At 39.5% G+C, this 13,557-nt stretch overlaps 1 protein-coding gene across 1 annotated transcript in view; it reads left to right on the forward strand.

Moving 5' to 3' along the window:
• The window catches only part of HOOK3 (hook microtubule-tethering protein 3), a 76,004-nt gene that overhangs the window by 12,397 nt on the left and 50,050 nt on the right, over nucleotides 1-13,557 (forward strand). The window contains exons 5-7 of the mRNA XM_010567063.1: nucleotides 1,366-1,498; nucleotides 3,649-3,716; nucleotides 12,357-12,419. Coding sequence (XP_010565365.1) covers nucleotides 1,366-1,498; nucleotides 3,649-3,716; nucleotides 12,357-12,419 — 264 coding nt within the window. The remainder of the gene's footprint in view (nucleotides 1-1,365; nucleotides 1,499-3,648; nucleotides 3,717-12,356; nucleotides 12,420-13,557) is intronic.

A 13,557-nucleotide genomic window follows, 5' to 3' on the forward strand; every position in this document is an offset into this window, starting at 1 on the left:
GGGGGGGGGTGGGGGGGGGGGGGGGGGTTACAGGAGTGGCTTCTGTGAGAAGCTGCTGGAAGCTTCCCCTGTGTCCAACAGAGCCAATACCAACCAGCCCTAAGACAGCCTCGCCGCTGGCCAAGGCCGAGACAATCAGCAATAGTGGTAGCACCTCTGTGATAACATATTTAAGAAGGGAAAAAAGTTGCTGGGACAGACAGAAATGGCAGCCAGAGAGAGGAGTGAGAACATGTAAGAGAAACAACTCTGCAGACAGCAAGGTCAGTGAAGAAGGAGGGGGAGAAGATGCTCCAGGCACCGGAGCAGAGATTCCCCTGCAGCCCATGGTGAAGACCATGGTGAGGCAGGCTGTTCCCCTGCAGCCCATGGAGGTCCATGGTGGAGCAGATATCCACCCGCAGCCCATGAAGAACCCCACGCTGGAGGAGGTGGATGCCCAAAGGAGGCTGTGACCCCGTGGGAAGCCCACACTGGAGCAGGCTCCCGACAGGACCTGTGGATCCGTGGAGAGAGGATCCCACGCTGGAGCAGGTTTTCTGGCAGGACTTGTGACCCCATGGGTGACCCACGCTGGAGCGGTGTGCTTCTGAAGGACTGAACGCCATGGAAGGGACCCACGCTGGAGCAGTTTGTGAAGAACTGCAGCCCATGGGAAGGACCCACGTTGGAGAAGTTTGTGAAGGACTGTCTCCCGTGGGAGGGAGCCTGTGCTGGAGCAGGGGAAGAGTGTGATGAGTCCTGCTCCTGAGGAGGATGAAGCGGCAGAAATAATGTGTGATGAACTGGCCATAAACCCTATTCCCCGTCCCCCTGTGCCACTGTGGGGATTAGATAGAGAATCCAGGGGTGAAGTTGTGCCTGGGAAGAAGGGAGGGGTGGGGGGAAGGTGTTCTGAGATTTGGTTTTATTTCTCATTGCCCTACTCTGGTTGATTGGTAATAAGTTGAGTTAATTTTCCCCAAGTTGAGTCTGTTTTGCCCATGATGGTAGTTGATGAGTGATCTCTCCTGTCTTTATCTCAGCCCACAAGCCCTTTGTTATATTTTCTTCTCCCCTGTCCAGCTGAGGATGGGGGAGTGATAGAATGGCTTTGGTGGGCACCTGGCGTTCAGCCAGGGTCAACCTGCCACATTGAGACTGTCAGGTTTGTCTTCTCCCAAATATTAGTTGTGTCAAGCAGTATGGTTTAATATTTGGATGTTAGGTGTTAGGCAATTTAGTTTGTTGCAAAGGTGGATTGAAAACTATGTTAAAGTATGAGTGAATTGCTCTTGTTCATTCTGAATCATATTTGTATTTTGAAATGTGTGTGTATGTATTTGTGTAGTGATACTGACATGTATGTACTGGGTCTTTATGCAGATTCTAGGGCAGCAGATTGATGACTTCACGCTTCCTGATGTTAACCTGATCGGAGAGCACGCTGATGCTGCAGAGCTTGGGAGAATGCTTCAGCTTATTTTGGGATGCGCTGTGAATTGTGAACAGAAGCAAGGTATTAAATTTTGAAAGCATGTTTCTCCCAGGCAGTGAATGAAAATACAGCTTGTTGTGTAGCTACTTACGAGAAAAATTAGACCTCTCAGGTTGCTGTCAGAGACAAACGTATTTTTTTCAGTGATGACATTATTTTGTCCTACAGATAAAAACTGTTGTTTTGTTATAAGCTTCACTGGTTTTGGAGTCTCAAACTGTGGGACTGGTTTTGCTTCCAACATACATATTTTCAATTTTTGTTTGCTGAGCTGAAAAGGCACTCTACAAAAGAAAATTCTTGGGCCCACCCTTTAACCATTTATGAGGTAGATCGGGATAGTTAAGAACCAAAAAATGTGATTGTTGCACTATCCTGTATGACTCTTGGTTTTAGGAATGTGTTCCTGTCAGCATCTTACTACACGGCCTAGAACCATCAGTGTGACTGGGGGTTGGTCTGAAGATATGTCTGGTGTGATTTGGGATACTGTAGTCTGAGACTTTTGCGTGGGATTGGCAAATAGGAAAAAGTATTGTTGGCAATAACGCCCTTCTGGACAGCAGCTGAAGACTGAGCATGTGATACCTTAAAGGCATCCAAAATGTCACTTGAGGCATCTGTTAGGCGATTGAATCGCACTTAAGCAGCCACTGAAAGAGAATTCTGCCTCTCTTGATTCCCATGGCACCAACCGTCTGTCTGTCCTGCGCAGGTAAAATAGGGAGCCATTCATTTCTCCTGCACATGCCACAGAGGATGTGATGAACAACGGAGACACTTGTTGAAGTGTCCCAAATCTCATATTCTAAACTTGCCTTGGGTGCAGGGTGTCTTATTGTTACCCAATCACCTTAAATTACACTTAATTCAAGCTAGGTTAAGGTAACAAAGCAACTACAAACGTTTATTCTTAACACTTAAAACAGGAAGCGTAGGAACATATTATTAAATACACATGTGGGTAATCTGTTTACTGTATTTACATTAAAGTCGCACCAGATATCTGTCCCTTCCTGATTTAGCTCATTTTGGTTTGTTTTCTGACAAAATGGCAGCCAGGGTTTCAGACCTTTTGTCTTCCTCTTGTATGGTGCATCTTAGCTTTTATAGCTATTTTCCCCTTTCCAGTTTTCTCAGGTGTCTAAATCACTTTAATTTCTCCTTCTGAAATTACTTTTATTCTTCCCTTAATCAGGAGACAGTCTGGCTATCCTATTAATTAAAATAGAGGTAATTTTATTCCATGAGTACATAAATAACTCTGTTTTATTAGGCCTCGTGTCCTCTCTGTTTTATGTAAAATTAACTTCCTTACTTTTGGTGACTATTTGGCATCCTCCAGTGGGAAGTACATCTTATTTCCATGTTTCTCATACTCTTTCAGTCTGGACATTAAAAATGTTATGTTTGAAATACTGGAACAGTCTAGTTTTATGTACTTTGAGAGAGACTTGGCAATTAATCACTTTGAGGTGACTGATTGCCAGCCATTTTCCTTTTGGGCAAATTATTAAAAGAATACAGGTTGCATGTAAAGGTGATCATATCTGACTGGAAACCATATGATACTGGGCAAGTCATAAACTCCTTGACTTGATCTAAATGTCGGAATTTGTCTTTCAAAGCACTGTATCATCTTACAAGGTACCTGCTGTGTAGCTCACATCTATGGGTAGGTGAGGAATGAAAAAGTTAAGGGGACATATTTGGGATATAGCACAGAAATAAGAACAGAAACCAAGAATGGATATGAAAATGCCTTGAAATGACGATGCTTAGGAAGGCAGGACATTATTGTTAGACTTATGGAAAAGGGCAACCTATGCATGGATCATGTACTTGTTCCCAAACTATTCAGGCTATACAAAGTGAGAAAAGGAGCATAAGTAATTATTTCAGAAGTGCGAGGTGCCAGAAGGAAAAAAAAAAAGGATGACAATCGTGTACATTTTTCATTGTTGCAGAGTTCCAATGAGCCTGAATTTATGTCTGAATGAACTTCTGATAAAGTCTTGTTGAGTTTGTTGGGGTGGGACTTGACTGGTAATTATACATTTCAGTGTCATCTGTGGCACCTACTCATTTTGTAGAAAGGATGCAGCTTCTGACCTCATGTTCTGTGTGACTTCAGCTTCAACAGTAACATTTCAGAATGCTCTTATTTTCAGAGTACATCCAGACCATAATGATGATGGAAGAATCGGTTCAACATGTTGTCATGACAGCCATTCAGGAGGTATGCTGGGATGTCCACAGTGTGTAAAAGTTCAGCCTTTCAGTATTTTAGAAAAGTATGCTTTTTCCCACCTTGGAAAAACTTAGCTGGAAGTAAAGAAGGGGCATAGATTTTGCTGTTGTACATTGAAAAATATTTATTTTTCCTTAGAGAAACAAATCAGTGAAGATTCTTTATGTCAAGGAACTCTGGTTGAATGTCCCACTTTTCTTTAAATCTAGAAGATTGAAACTTCTAGATAATTTTGATACTGGGTTACCTTTCCTTTACCTTCCCTACCCTGTGGCTCCTGAAGTGCACTAGACTGCTTTTATGTGAGTAATCAAATACTGTAAAATTTCTTCAAAATTTGTACGTTGGAATTGCAAGACTCCATGAATTGTTTCATTTTGTTTTACTGGATAATTGAAAAGACAGAGAAATGAATAGCAGAGTATTCTTTTGTCAGCTGTAGTATTATGAATAAGCTAATGAAGCTATTTGTGCTGATATGTTTTTATTAGTTAGTAAGTATTCTGCAGTGTATTTTGTGAAAGTGCTGTTCAGTAGTAAATTAAAACCACAATGAAAATTAAACCACAGTGTTAGTGACCACTATAGCAGTGAAGCCCCCATGTGACTTCTTAGGAGCCCAAAGTGCATGTAAGTGAAGCACCTATCAGTCTTCATGGATGGAAGTTTACTGCAGGGCAGGCCACTAAGGAAAGCAGGAAATTGCTGGTAATCCTGTTGCTTCTGAACCTGAACAAGAGAAACCAAATTCCATATTGATTTCTAGAGCAATTTCACTTTTCTGTAATGTCTGAATAGAGAAGGAGATGTCGGTGAGCCTACAGGAACCCCTTCCCCTATTACCCCTTTGACCAATGCTGTATCCATGCAGTCATACATCCTGTTGTCTGTGTGTGACTGCTATCTATAATGTTGCAGAGAGGACTTTTGAAATCAGCATTGAAAGAATCCTTATGCTAAATCATCTTCCAGGCAGTGCTGCCAAGCATCAGTTTGCCTGAGTTTTGGGATATTTTACTTTTGCATTCTTTTTAACTATAATACAATGTTTTGGTGGATTTTTCTAATGTCCTCTTTTTAACCCCAAATTTCAGCATCATTTATTCTGCACTGTCTTAGAATAGAAAACCTTCTACCCTCCCTCCTTCTGTTGAAAATTTTCTGTTTGATTTTTGTAAAAATCTCCTTCATTTGAAAAAATAGCCAGATATGAAGCAGCTCACATTTTTTTGGCATTTGATGAGTAGACATTGAAATTGTTTAGTGTTTGTGCCCTTTCTCAGAGATGTGGAGGAGAAATCACAGGATGAGGGTCTGTTCTTCTGGAACAGATTTTTGAAACTCAGTGAATCAAAAAGCTTACTATTCAGGTACTGGTGCAGTTCTGAGTGATTTTAATGCTGTCTTCCAAGCTGCATAGAAATCCAAGGCATTCAGAACCAAATGAGGAGGATCTTAGGTGCTTACTGAAGAGGTCAGAAAGTGTCTCAAAAACTTTGAGACACTTTGAGAGTGGGACCTCCCTCCATTATTTTTCAACATTCTTTGGAGTATGGAGAGGTCCCAGTTGACTGGAAGCTGGCAAAAGTTGTCCCAATTTTCAAGAGGGGAAAGAAGGAAGACCCTGGTGATTAGAGTTCTGTCTCACTTCAGTGCCTGGCAGAATTATGGAGAAGATGGGGGTTACTGAAAGACACTTGAGAGGCATTGCAGTCATTGGTCATAGCCAGCAGAGGTTCTTGAGGGGAAAGTCCTGCTTAACTAACTTAATTTCCTTTTATGACAAGGTTGCCCATCTAGTTGACCAAGGGAAGCCAGTAGATATGGAGTTTTTGGATTTTAGCAAAGCTTTTGATGCTGTCTCTCACAGTATCCTTCTGGACAAAACGTCAGGCATACATTTAGACAAGTCTGTAATATGTTGGGTGAGCAACTTACTGATGGGTTGGGCTCAAAGAATTATGGTAAATGGGGTTACATCAGGCTTGCAGCCAGTCACCAGTGGGGTTCCCCAGGGGTCAGTTTTAGGGCTAGTGCTCTATAATGTTTTTATAAATGATCTGGACACAGGAATCAAATGTACATTAAGGAAGTTTGCTGATGACACTAAACTAGGAGAATCTGTGGACTCCCTTGAGGGTAGAGTGGCCTTAAAGGGAGATCTGGATAGACTAAAGACCTGGGCAGTCACCAACTGTATGAAATTTAACAAGAGCAAGTGCTGGATTCTCTACCTGGGACAGGGTAATCCTGCTTATATGTACAAATTGGGGGATGAGAGGCTGGAGAACAGCCCCATGGAAAGAGATCTGGGGGTTTGGGTTTATGGCAAGTTGAATATGAGTCAACAGTGTGCCCTGGCAGCACCAAGGGCCAGCTGTGTCCTAGAGTGCATCAAGCACAGCATAGCTAGCCAGTCGAGGGAGGTGATTGTCCCACTCTGTGCTGCCCTGGTGCAGCCTCACCTAGAGTACTGCGTGCAGTTTTGGGCACCTCAATTTAAGGACATCAAGTTATTGAAGTATGTCCAGAGGAGAGTGACCCTAATGGTGGAAGGTTTTGAGGGCAAGATTTATGAGAAGCAGCTGAAGTCACTTGGTTTGTTCAGCTCAGAGAAGAGAAAGTTGAGGGGTGCCCTCATCACAGTCTACAACTTCCTCAAGAGGGGCAGTGGAGGGAGAGGTGCTGATCTCCTCTCTCTGGTGACCAGTGGTAGAACATGAGGAAATGGAATGAAGCTGCATCAGGGGAAGTTCAGATTGGACATTAGGAAAAGGTCCTTCACCAAGAGGGTGGTCAGACACTGGAACAGGCTCCCCAGGGAAGTGGTCACAGCAGCCAAGCCTGTCAGAGTTCAAGGAGTGTCTGGACGATGCTCTTAGTCATATGGTTCAGTTTTAGGTAGTGTTGGACTCAATGATCCTTATGGGTCCCTTCTAATTCGACATATTCTGTGATTCTAACAAGAGTTTAGATCCAGAGAGTCTTTTCAGAGCTGCACCTGCAGTCTGTGTCTTTGGAGGGGTGAAACTTCACTGGATTTAAGGAGGTTTTTCTGTTTGTTGGACTCAAGTGACTTGGACTAAGCAATATGTAGGAGACAACATAATAAAGTGCCTAGGAAAGTAGCTATATATGCATATTTGAGAAGCTGGTATGTTGCCTAATCTAAACATTTCAAAGTTTGACATGCAGGTACTCTTTTTTCAAAATTAGGTATGTAAAAAGACCTCTAAGCTTTACTCTGATGTATTATGTAATTTGTTTTTCTGTTTCAGCAAAGCACATATCAATGTGTTTTGATACTTCTTTGCTTTTCATACATATTTCAGAATATTTCATGAGGCACAGTAGAACAAGCCTCTGACCTGTTCTTTCTGGGTTTTTTGCATGAAGAAGCTGATTTTTAAATGGAAGAAGCAGCATTTTATGTTTTATATTTTATTTGGTTATTTGATCTTTTTAATAACTTGTGACTCTTCAGCATTTCCTTTCTTCACTTATTTAAATGTTTAAAGTAAAATATTAATAATAAAATATGCCTTATGCTCCATAAAGGTTTTTATAAATTGAGCAATGCTTTTCTGTTATTTTTTCAGTGCAGTCAAATTGATCTGTTGTGCTGCCACCACTTAGATTCTTAGATTCTAATCTGCAGGTGTGCATTTCTAAATGCAAGCTGTGCACAACATAGAGGAAGAGAAGGACAATACAGCTATCAAAAATATTACAAAAAATACAAATTATGTATTGTATATTCTGTAATGTATACTCCTATATTCTGTTTGTATTATTATAATTATTATTACTTGCAATTAATATGTTACTATGTATAATGTAACATTTTTAATTTCATAATTTGCAGGGTTTTTTTAAGGGCCAAAAATCTTTCCTTACAGAAATTATTTTGGCCATTATGTATTTCTCTTTTATTTCCTCTCCTTTCCTTGACATCCTTTAGAAATTCTGCTGTCATTTTCCTAAGTCTTTTCTTTGAGCAGTCAAGGTCATTATTGATGAAAGTGGTAGCTGGTGAAATTGTTTGCCTTTGCTGTTTAGAACATATGTAACTTGATCACTTAGCAGGTTTCTGTGCAGGTCAAGTTGAGAGTCAGAATAGGCTCTTAACAGCAAAGTACTAGAGCTAGTGTCAAAGCTTGTCTGGGGCGCATAGCAAAAGGTACTTCCTGTCTGGATTAATACCATCTGTGTTACTTCCACAAAGTAGAAATTGTTTGGGTTTGTGGGGTTTTTTCCCCCTGTGTTTTGTCCTGACTGTTTGAAGGTTCATCTTGTCTGAAGTAAAAGTGGTTTTTGAATAGCTACGAAATGATAGAAAAATATTTCCTTGGGTCTGTCAGCAGTATTGGAGGAGGAAGAAAGTCCAGCTGCTTTAAAGGATACATACTGTGTCATACATAGCCTTGACTCTTAAAAAGCAAACAAACAAAAAGATGCTTTAAAAAAGAAAAACAACCTTCTGAATACAGAAGTTGGATTTTGACATTGTTTCACGGGCACTTAAATGAGCTCGTACAATGTTAGCAACTGTAGAAGAAGCATTTCTTAAGAAGCAAATGTTTTGAACTTTTAACATCATCAACTAAGTGGTGCAGCTGCATTTGCAAAATCATGCAAATCGTGCGTAGGGGAAAAAAAGCATTTGAAATTCAGGTTATTCATGCATGCAGTTTTTGTGATAGTTTTACCCCTTCCCTAATCTTTATGTATCCATGACAACACAACTTGTTCACATTTCACAAGCAAGGCAGTTAAGAAGTGAAGGTTTTAATAATATAAAATTAGCAGATCTTACAAAGTATTTTGTAAGACATCGTACCAAAGCTATAAGCATGAAAATGTATAGATGTAAAGGATAACAGGGAATGACAACTGCTTCTCATAAAACTACACAAAGAGTTATAAAAATTGTCATGTCCTGGTTATCGTACCATTTAAAATCCAGACTGACCTCTTCACCACAGAATAAGCTGTTTTGATTTTAAATGACTTTCTGATTATTTGAACACATACTTGTGCTACTTCAAGTCTTCATTCTAAATATGCAAAATAAACCAGAAAAAAAGCAAGGAAGTAAATGCTAGTTGCTTGCTTTTTCACTGTGGGAAGCTCTTAAGCAGACTCTTCCTTCTATTGTAGAGGCCTAATGCAGTTGCTTGATTTTGCAGGCACTTTTTTGATTTCCCTTTTTATAATCAATTCACTTTTAAAATCTCTGCACATCATCATCATCATCCATTAAAGGTACATGTGAAAATAGATACTATACTTAAGCTACATTGTGAGTTTGGAGCTGAAAGCCAGTTCCAGCACTGCAAAATTGTGAAGGTAGACCTTTATGCCCACCTGTAGTTTGCTTCTGAAGAAAAGAAAACTTGCAGCTGTGGAGGGGGAATGAGAAGGCCACTTCCTTCTGCTTTTTATTCTTTTGAGTCAGTCAGCTGAAATAGAAATGAAATAAAGTTTGCCACTCAAAAGTACTGGCATTGACCCATACCTGTTAAGACCATGTGTTCTAATATCACTCTTGCAGGCTGCATGTGAAGCACTGAACTAGAACAGTATTTCAGGAATTTGTCTGAATGTGAGCTTGTAAGTAAAGGAGATATATAGCAGAACACAGTAAGTAAGTTTGCTTTAAAAATTAATAACAGCCTACTAGTATCATCAGATTAGTAGCAAATAATGCAGAAAAAGCTAATATGCCATCAAGCAGGTAACTGATGAAATGAGTGTTTTGGAGCACTAAACTTCAGTAGTATCTGAGAATGCTGGTGGACAAGAAATGAAGTGAAGAATAGGGGGAAACTAGGCAAGTCTGTTACCTTATGTTTTTGAGGTGGATAGAAGGTGTAGTGTTTGCTTTGAGTTGACATACATGTCTGTATGCAATCCTAAAACAGCATTCAGTAAAACTTTTCTTGAATTTTTTGGTAAATCTTACTAAAGAGAGAGAAGTTTGGATAAGTGGGTAGAGTTGTACCCTATTAGCTGTGCTGTTTATGGTAAAGTGTTTGCTACTAAGCAGGGAGAAACTCGGTAGAGGCAATTCAGAAGCAGAGCATGGTCAAGATAACTTGTTTATATATACCACTGTCATCTCCAATGTGTGGGGAGATGTGTAGGCAAAAGATGGAAGCAATCTCTCACCCTGATAACTCTCCCCACTTAACTTCAGTTTATTGTTAACTGATGATCAGAAGTTGGATTCCTGTTATTACTTGTGAGTAATCTGGCAATCTCGTTCCTGTTCCTTGTCCGGTCATGCTACTGGACGCAGCACAATCACTTAGATTTCTTCTTTAGCATCGCCACAATATCACAGGTCATAAGATTGCAAGATGCTTCTTGTTGCATTGAGTCAGTCATCTGTCTGTGGCTTTTGGCCTCAGTGCCTCATGCACTCTTCCCATGACATTCCCAATAATTCTGTGTAACATTCACACTGCACCCACACCATGTACCTCCACCACCTAATCCTTCTTCAGCTAATGTCCTCTGGACATTTGTGCTAAGGGTTCGTAAGGACAGGAAGTTTTGGGACAGATGGCAAAACTCATTGAAGAATAAAGGGATTATATTATTGGCCTCAGCCTGCTTTCTTTATGGTAATCCACAGAAAATAGCAACACCACAGTGGCCTCTAGTGGGTTGTGCAGCCTCTTGTATTCCTCCTACAGTAAGTCTTGGGCAGGCCTATTAAGCTGGGTTTCTGAAGAGGAAGTTACGCTACATCCAGAAAAGGGTGGTGGCTGTCAGGGACATGTTGTACATCCTTGCAGGCTTCATGCAGCCTGGGACCTGCCAGTTGGAAAGTACTGGCTTAATGGGTGGAACATATTTAGTGTCTGAAGTGTGTTTGCGAACAGTGTTGTGGGATATAGAATAGGGAGAAGAGTTCAGTATTTGGTTAATACGGATATCGCTGTTAGTCATCTGGAAAAGCATTTAAACAGTAGCTAGTGAAATGGAGTAATTGAAACATCTATAAACATCACAGAGCAGAGAGGGATTGGAAGTTCTTGTTTTGGATGGCAAAATTATAATCAGCTTAGAAAACACAGACCTAAATTAAATACAAGTTTGTAATGCCACTATATATGGTAATGAAAAAGACATGTCTTCATTTTTCAGGGAAAAGCTCTGAGGCTAGGGACTTTCTAGTTACTGTTACAGAGAATCTGGGCTTCATGGAGTGCTTCATTTCAGAGTAGTTTGTCACTGTAAAGATGTAGACAAAATGAAAGGAATTCAGCAGTTACCAGCAAACATCATCAAGGTCTGAGGAGAACTGTTGACGACAAATAGATGAATTTAAGCATGTGGTACGCAGTTAAATCCCAGTTAAGGAGATGGGGGGAAAGGAGAGAAACGTAAGTATATAAATATTTGAATGATGTCATTATCAAAAAGTGATTTTTCTCTTGTACACAGTGGTATAAACAGAAAGGATGGAGAAGAAATGAAAGTTCTGTGTATCTGAGGAACTTTGCCAATGAAAAGTAATGCAAAAGCACCGATTTCTGGAAGGAATAGCAGAAGCCCTGTCTCTGGAGAGAGTAACTGGACAGGAGGCCTTAGGAAAGAAATCTTGTTCTGATTTTGGTTAGGATAGGGCTTTTTTGATTGTAACTTCCATGAATTGTGTCACTGGAGAACTCATAAAACATTTTGTGTTTGGATAGGACGACAGAAACCATCAGTGTCATTCCGTAATGCTGCCTTTTGAGTTCGTTACAGCATATTTCTCATTTGGTATCTTACAGCTTTCAGTAATGACTTTGCCTTAATATGTTTGCTGAAAGTGGGTGGGAGGAGGTCTTTGGGCTACTACTTCTGTTACATTTGATTTTAGCTTTTAACTACCTATGTAGCTGATCAGTGGGTTACTGAAAGAAAATTTAGTTTCTTACCAGCTTTTTATCATTTAGTAAGCACATCAGTTAATTTGAAGGGCTTTTTTTTTTTCTTTAAAGTCATGCCTGAGGTCATGTTTTCTAGGCTTAAAGCCATTACCAGTCATTCCTGCAAAAAAATAAGTTAGTATAAAAGGAATTGTAATACTTATTTCAGGAATAATCTCTATAAACTTTCCTTTTAAATATGCAAATTACAGACAACTCCAGAGCAGGAATTTTGATCATCTTTGTTTTGCGCAATTAGCTGACATAGATATGCCCCCAACATTAGTTAAATAAATAAATTGATGTGAACTTCCAGGTGATCAAAAAATGAAAACCACTGGCAGAGAACAATTAAAGGCAGGTCTTGCGTGGTGTGTTGATAGCTACCATCATTCCATTGCCACTCCAGTAAAATGCTTAGCAGAGTATACTGTAGGTTTCATCATAAACTAAGACTGTGCATTTTAAGAAGAAAAAGAGATGATGTAAGATTTCTTTTATAGTGCTTTAAGTATTATAAATTCTGAAGACTCTTTCTGTATTGTTTCTGAATGTCATACATAAAAAATGAATTTAAAAACTTCTGAATGACGTCAGATTGAAGCTCCCCAAAGTTAAAATCAGCTTGTTATTTCATTGAAGCTTAGCTTTTATATTAAAAGTAAATCCTTGCTTTTTCTAATCCGGTGTAATCTAATTGCAGTTGATGAGTAAGGAGTCTCCAGTCTCTCTTGGAAATGATGCTTACGTTGAACTTGATCGGCAGGTATCTAAGACTAGATGTTTCTTTTCTTTCAATCATAGCACATCAGTGGGCAGTCATTTCGCGTTGTTAAGAAGTCTGTCTTTTTTTCTATAATCATGAGTTTTGTGGGAAATTCAAATAAGGAGAGGAAAACTAAATTTCAGCATTTCGAGTCCTTTTGCTTTATAAATTCAGTTTATGCATTTTGTATATTTAAAGGAGAGAAAAGCTCAGTTTGAAAAACAAGTTTAGCTGTATGACATACTATAGTCATTTGCAGGCAGGTGCAAATCTTTGGGTATTGAGGAAGAAGGATAAAAAAGTGTGTAGTATTTGAATAAAACTTTCTTTGCCAGTTCCTACTTCCAGAGTCAGTTTAAAAAAAATCATAGATGTGGCTCAAAAAATCATTAAAGCAGTCCTGGGAACTGTTACAATATATAAAGGAAGTTTTCAAAGAGAATCCTTCCATCTGATACATTTAAAGAATATGCAAAACCAATTGTGTTTTACTGGCTCAACCTCATGCTAACACTCCTACTTCCTCAGGTTTTTTTGTAATCGAGAAGTATAGTACAGTGGTGTTCCCTGTGTTCCTCCATCATGCTTTTTCTGCAGAAGTATGTAAATTCTGGCAGATGGAATTAATTTTTGTATGTCAACAGGCCCTTGAGAAATAAACTTGAAAAAATAAGATATGATGATGCTGTTTAGGAAAGCCCATCTAAAATTCATCATATATAATAACATATGTCTATATCTCTGTATACATAATATGCATGCACCTGTTTTATCAGGTCAATTTTCTTGTAGCTGTTTTTTATGTTATCCTAACTACATTCATGTGTGAACTTGCAAGATACATATCTTTGAACATACCTTTGAAGGGAATTATCTGGATATTTCTCACTGCTTACAAGATTCAGTGCTCTTTTTCAGGAGGGTAGGCTTCTCCCTCACCATGTTGGCTCTATTCCTGTTGTGCAGTAAGAGTAGCTTCCAGTGACTAGAGAGATTTTACCCTAATTGTCCATTCCCTGTATTCCACCTTCCAGTCCTTTCCGTATTTGAAAAGTAGATTGAAAACTGAAATTATGCACTCTTTGCATCCGTAAAGAAAAGTGGTATTGACAATTTTTTCAGTGTACAGAGTTGGCGA

The sequence above is a fragment of the Haliaeetus leucocephalus genome, unplaced genomic scaffold, assembly GCF_000737465.1.
Source record: "Haliaeetus leucocephalus isolate CR32 unplaced genomic scaffold, Haliaeetus_leucocephalus-4.0 Scaffold225, whole genome shotgun sequence".
NCBI classification, from domain to species: Eukaryota; Metazoa; Chordata; class Aves; order Accipitriformes; family Accipitridae; genus Haliaeetus; species Haliaeetus leucocephalus.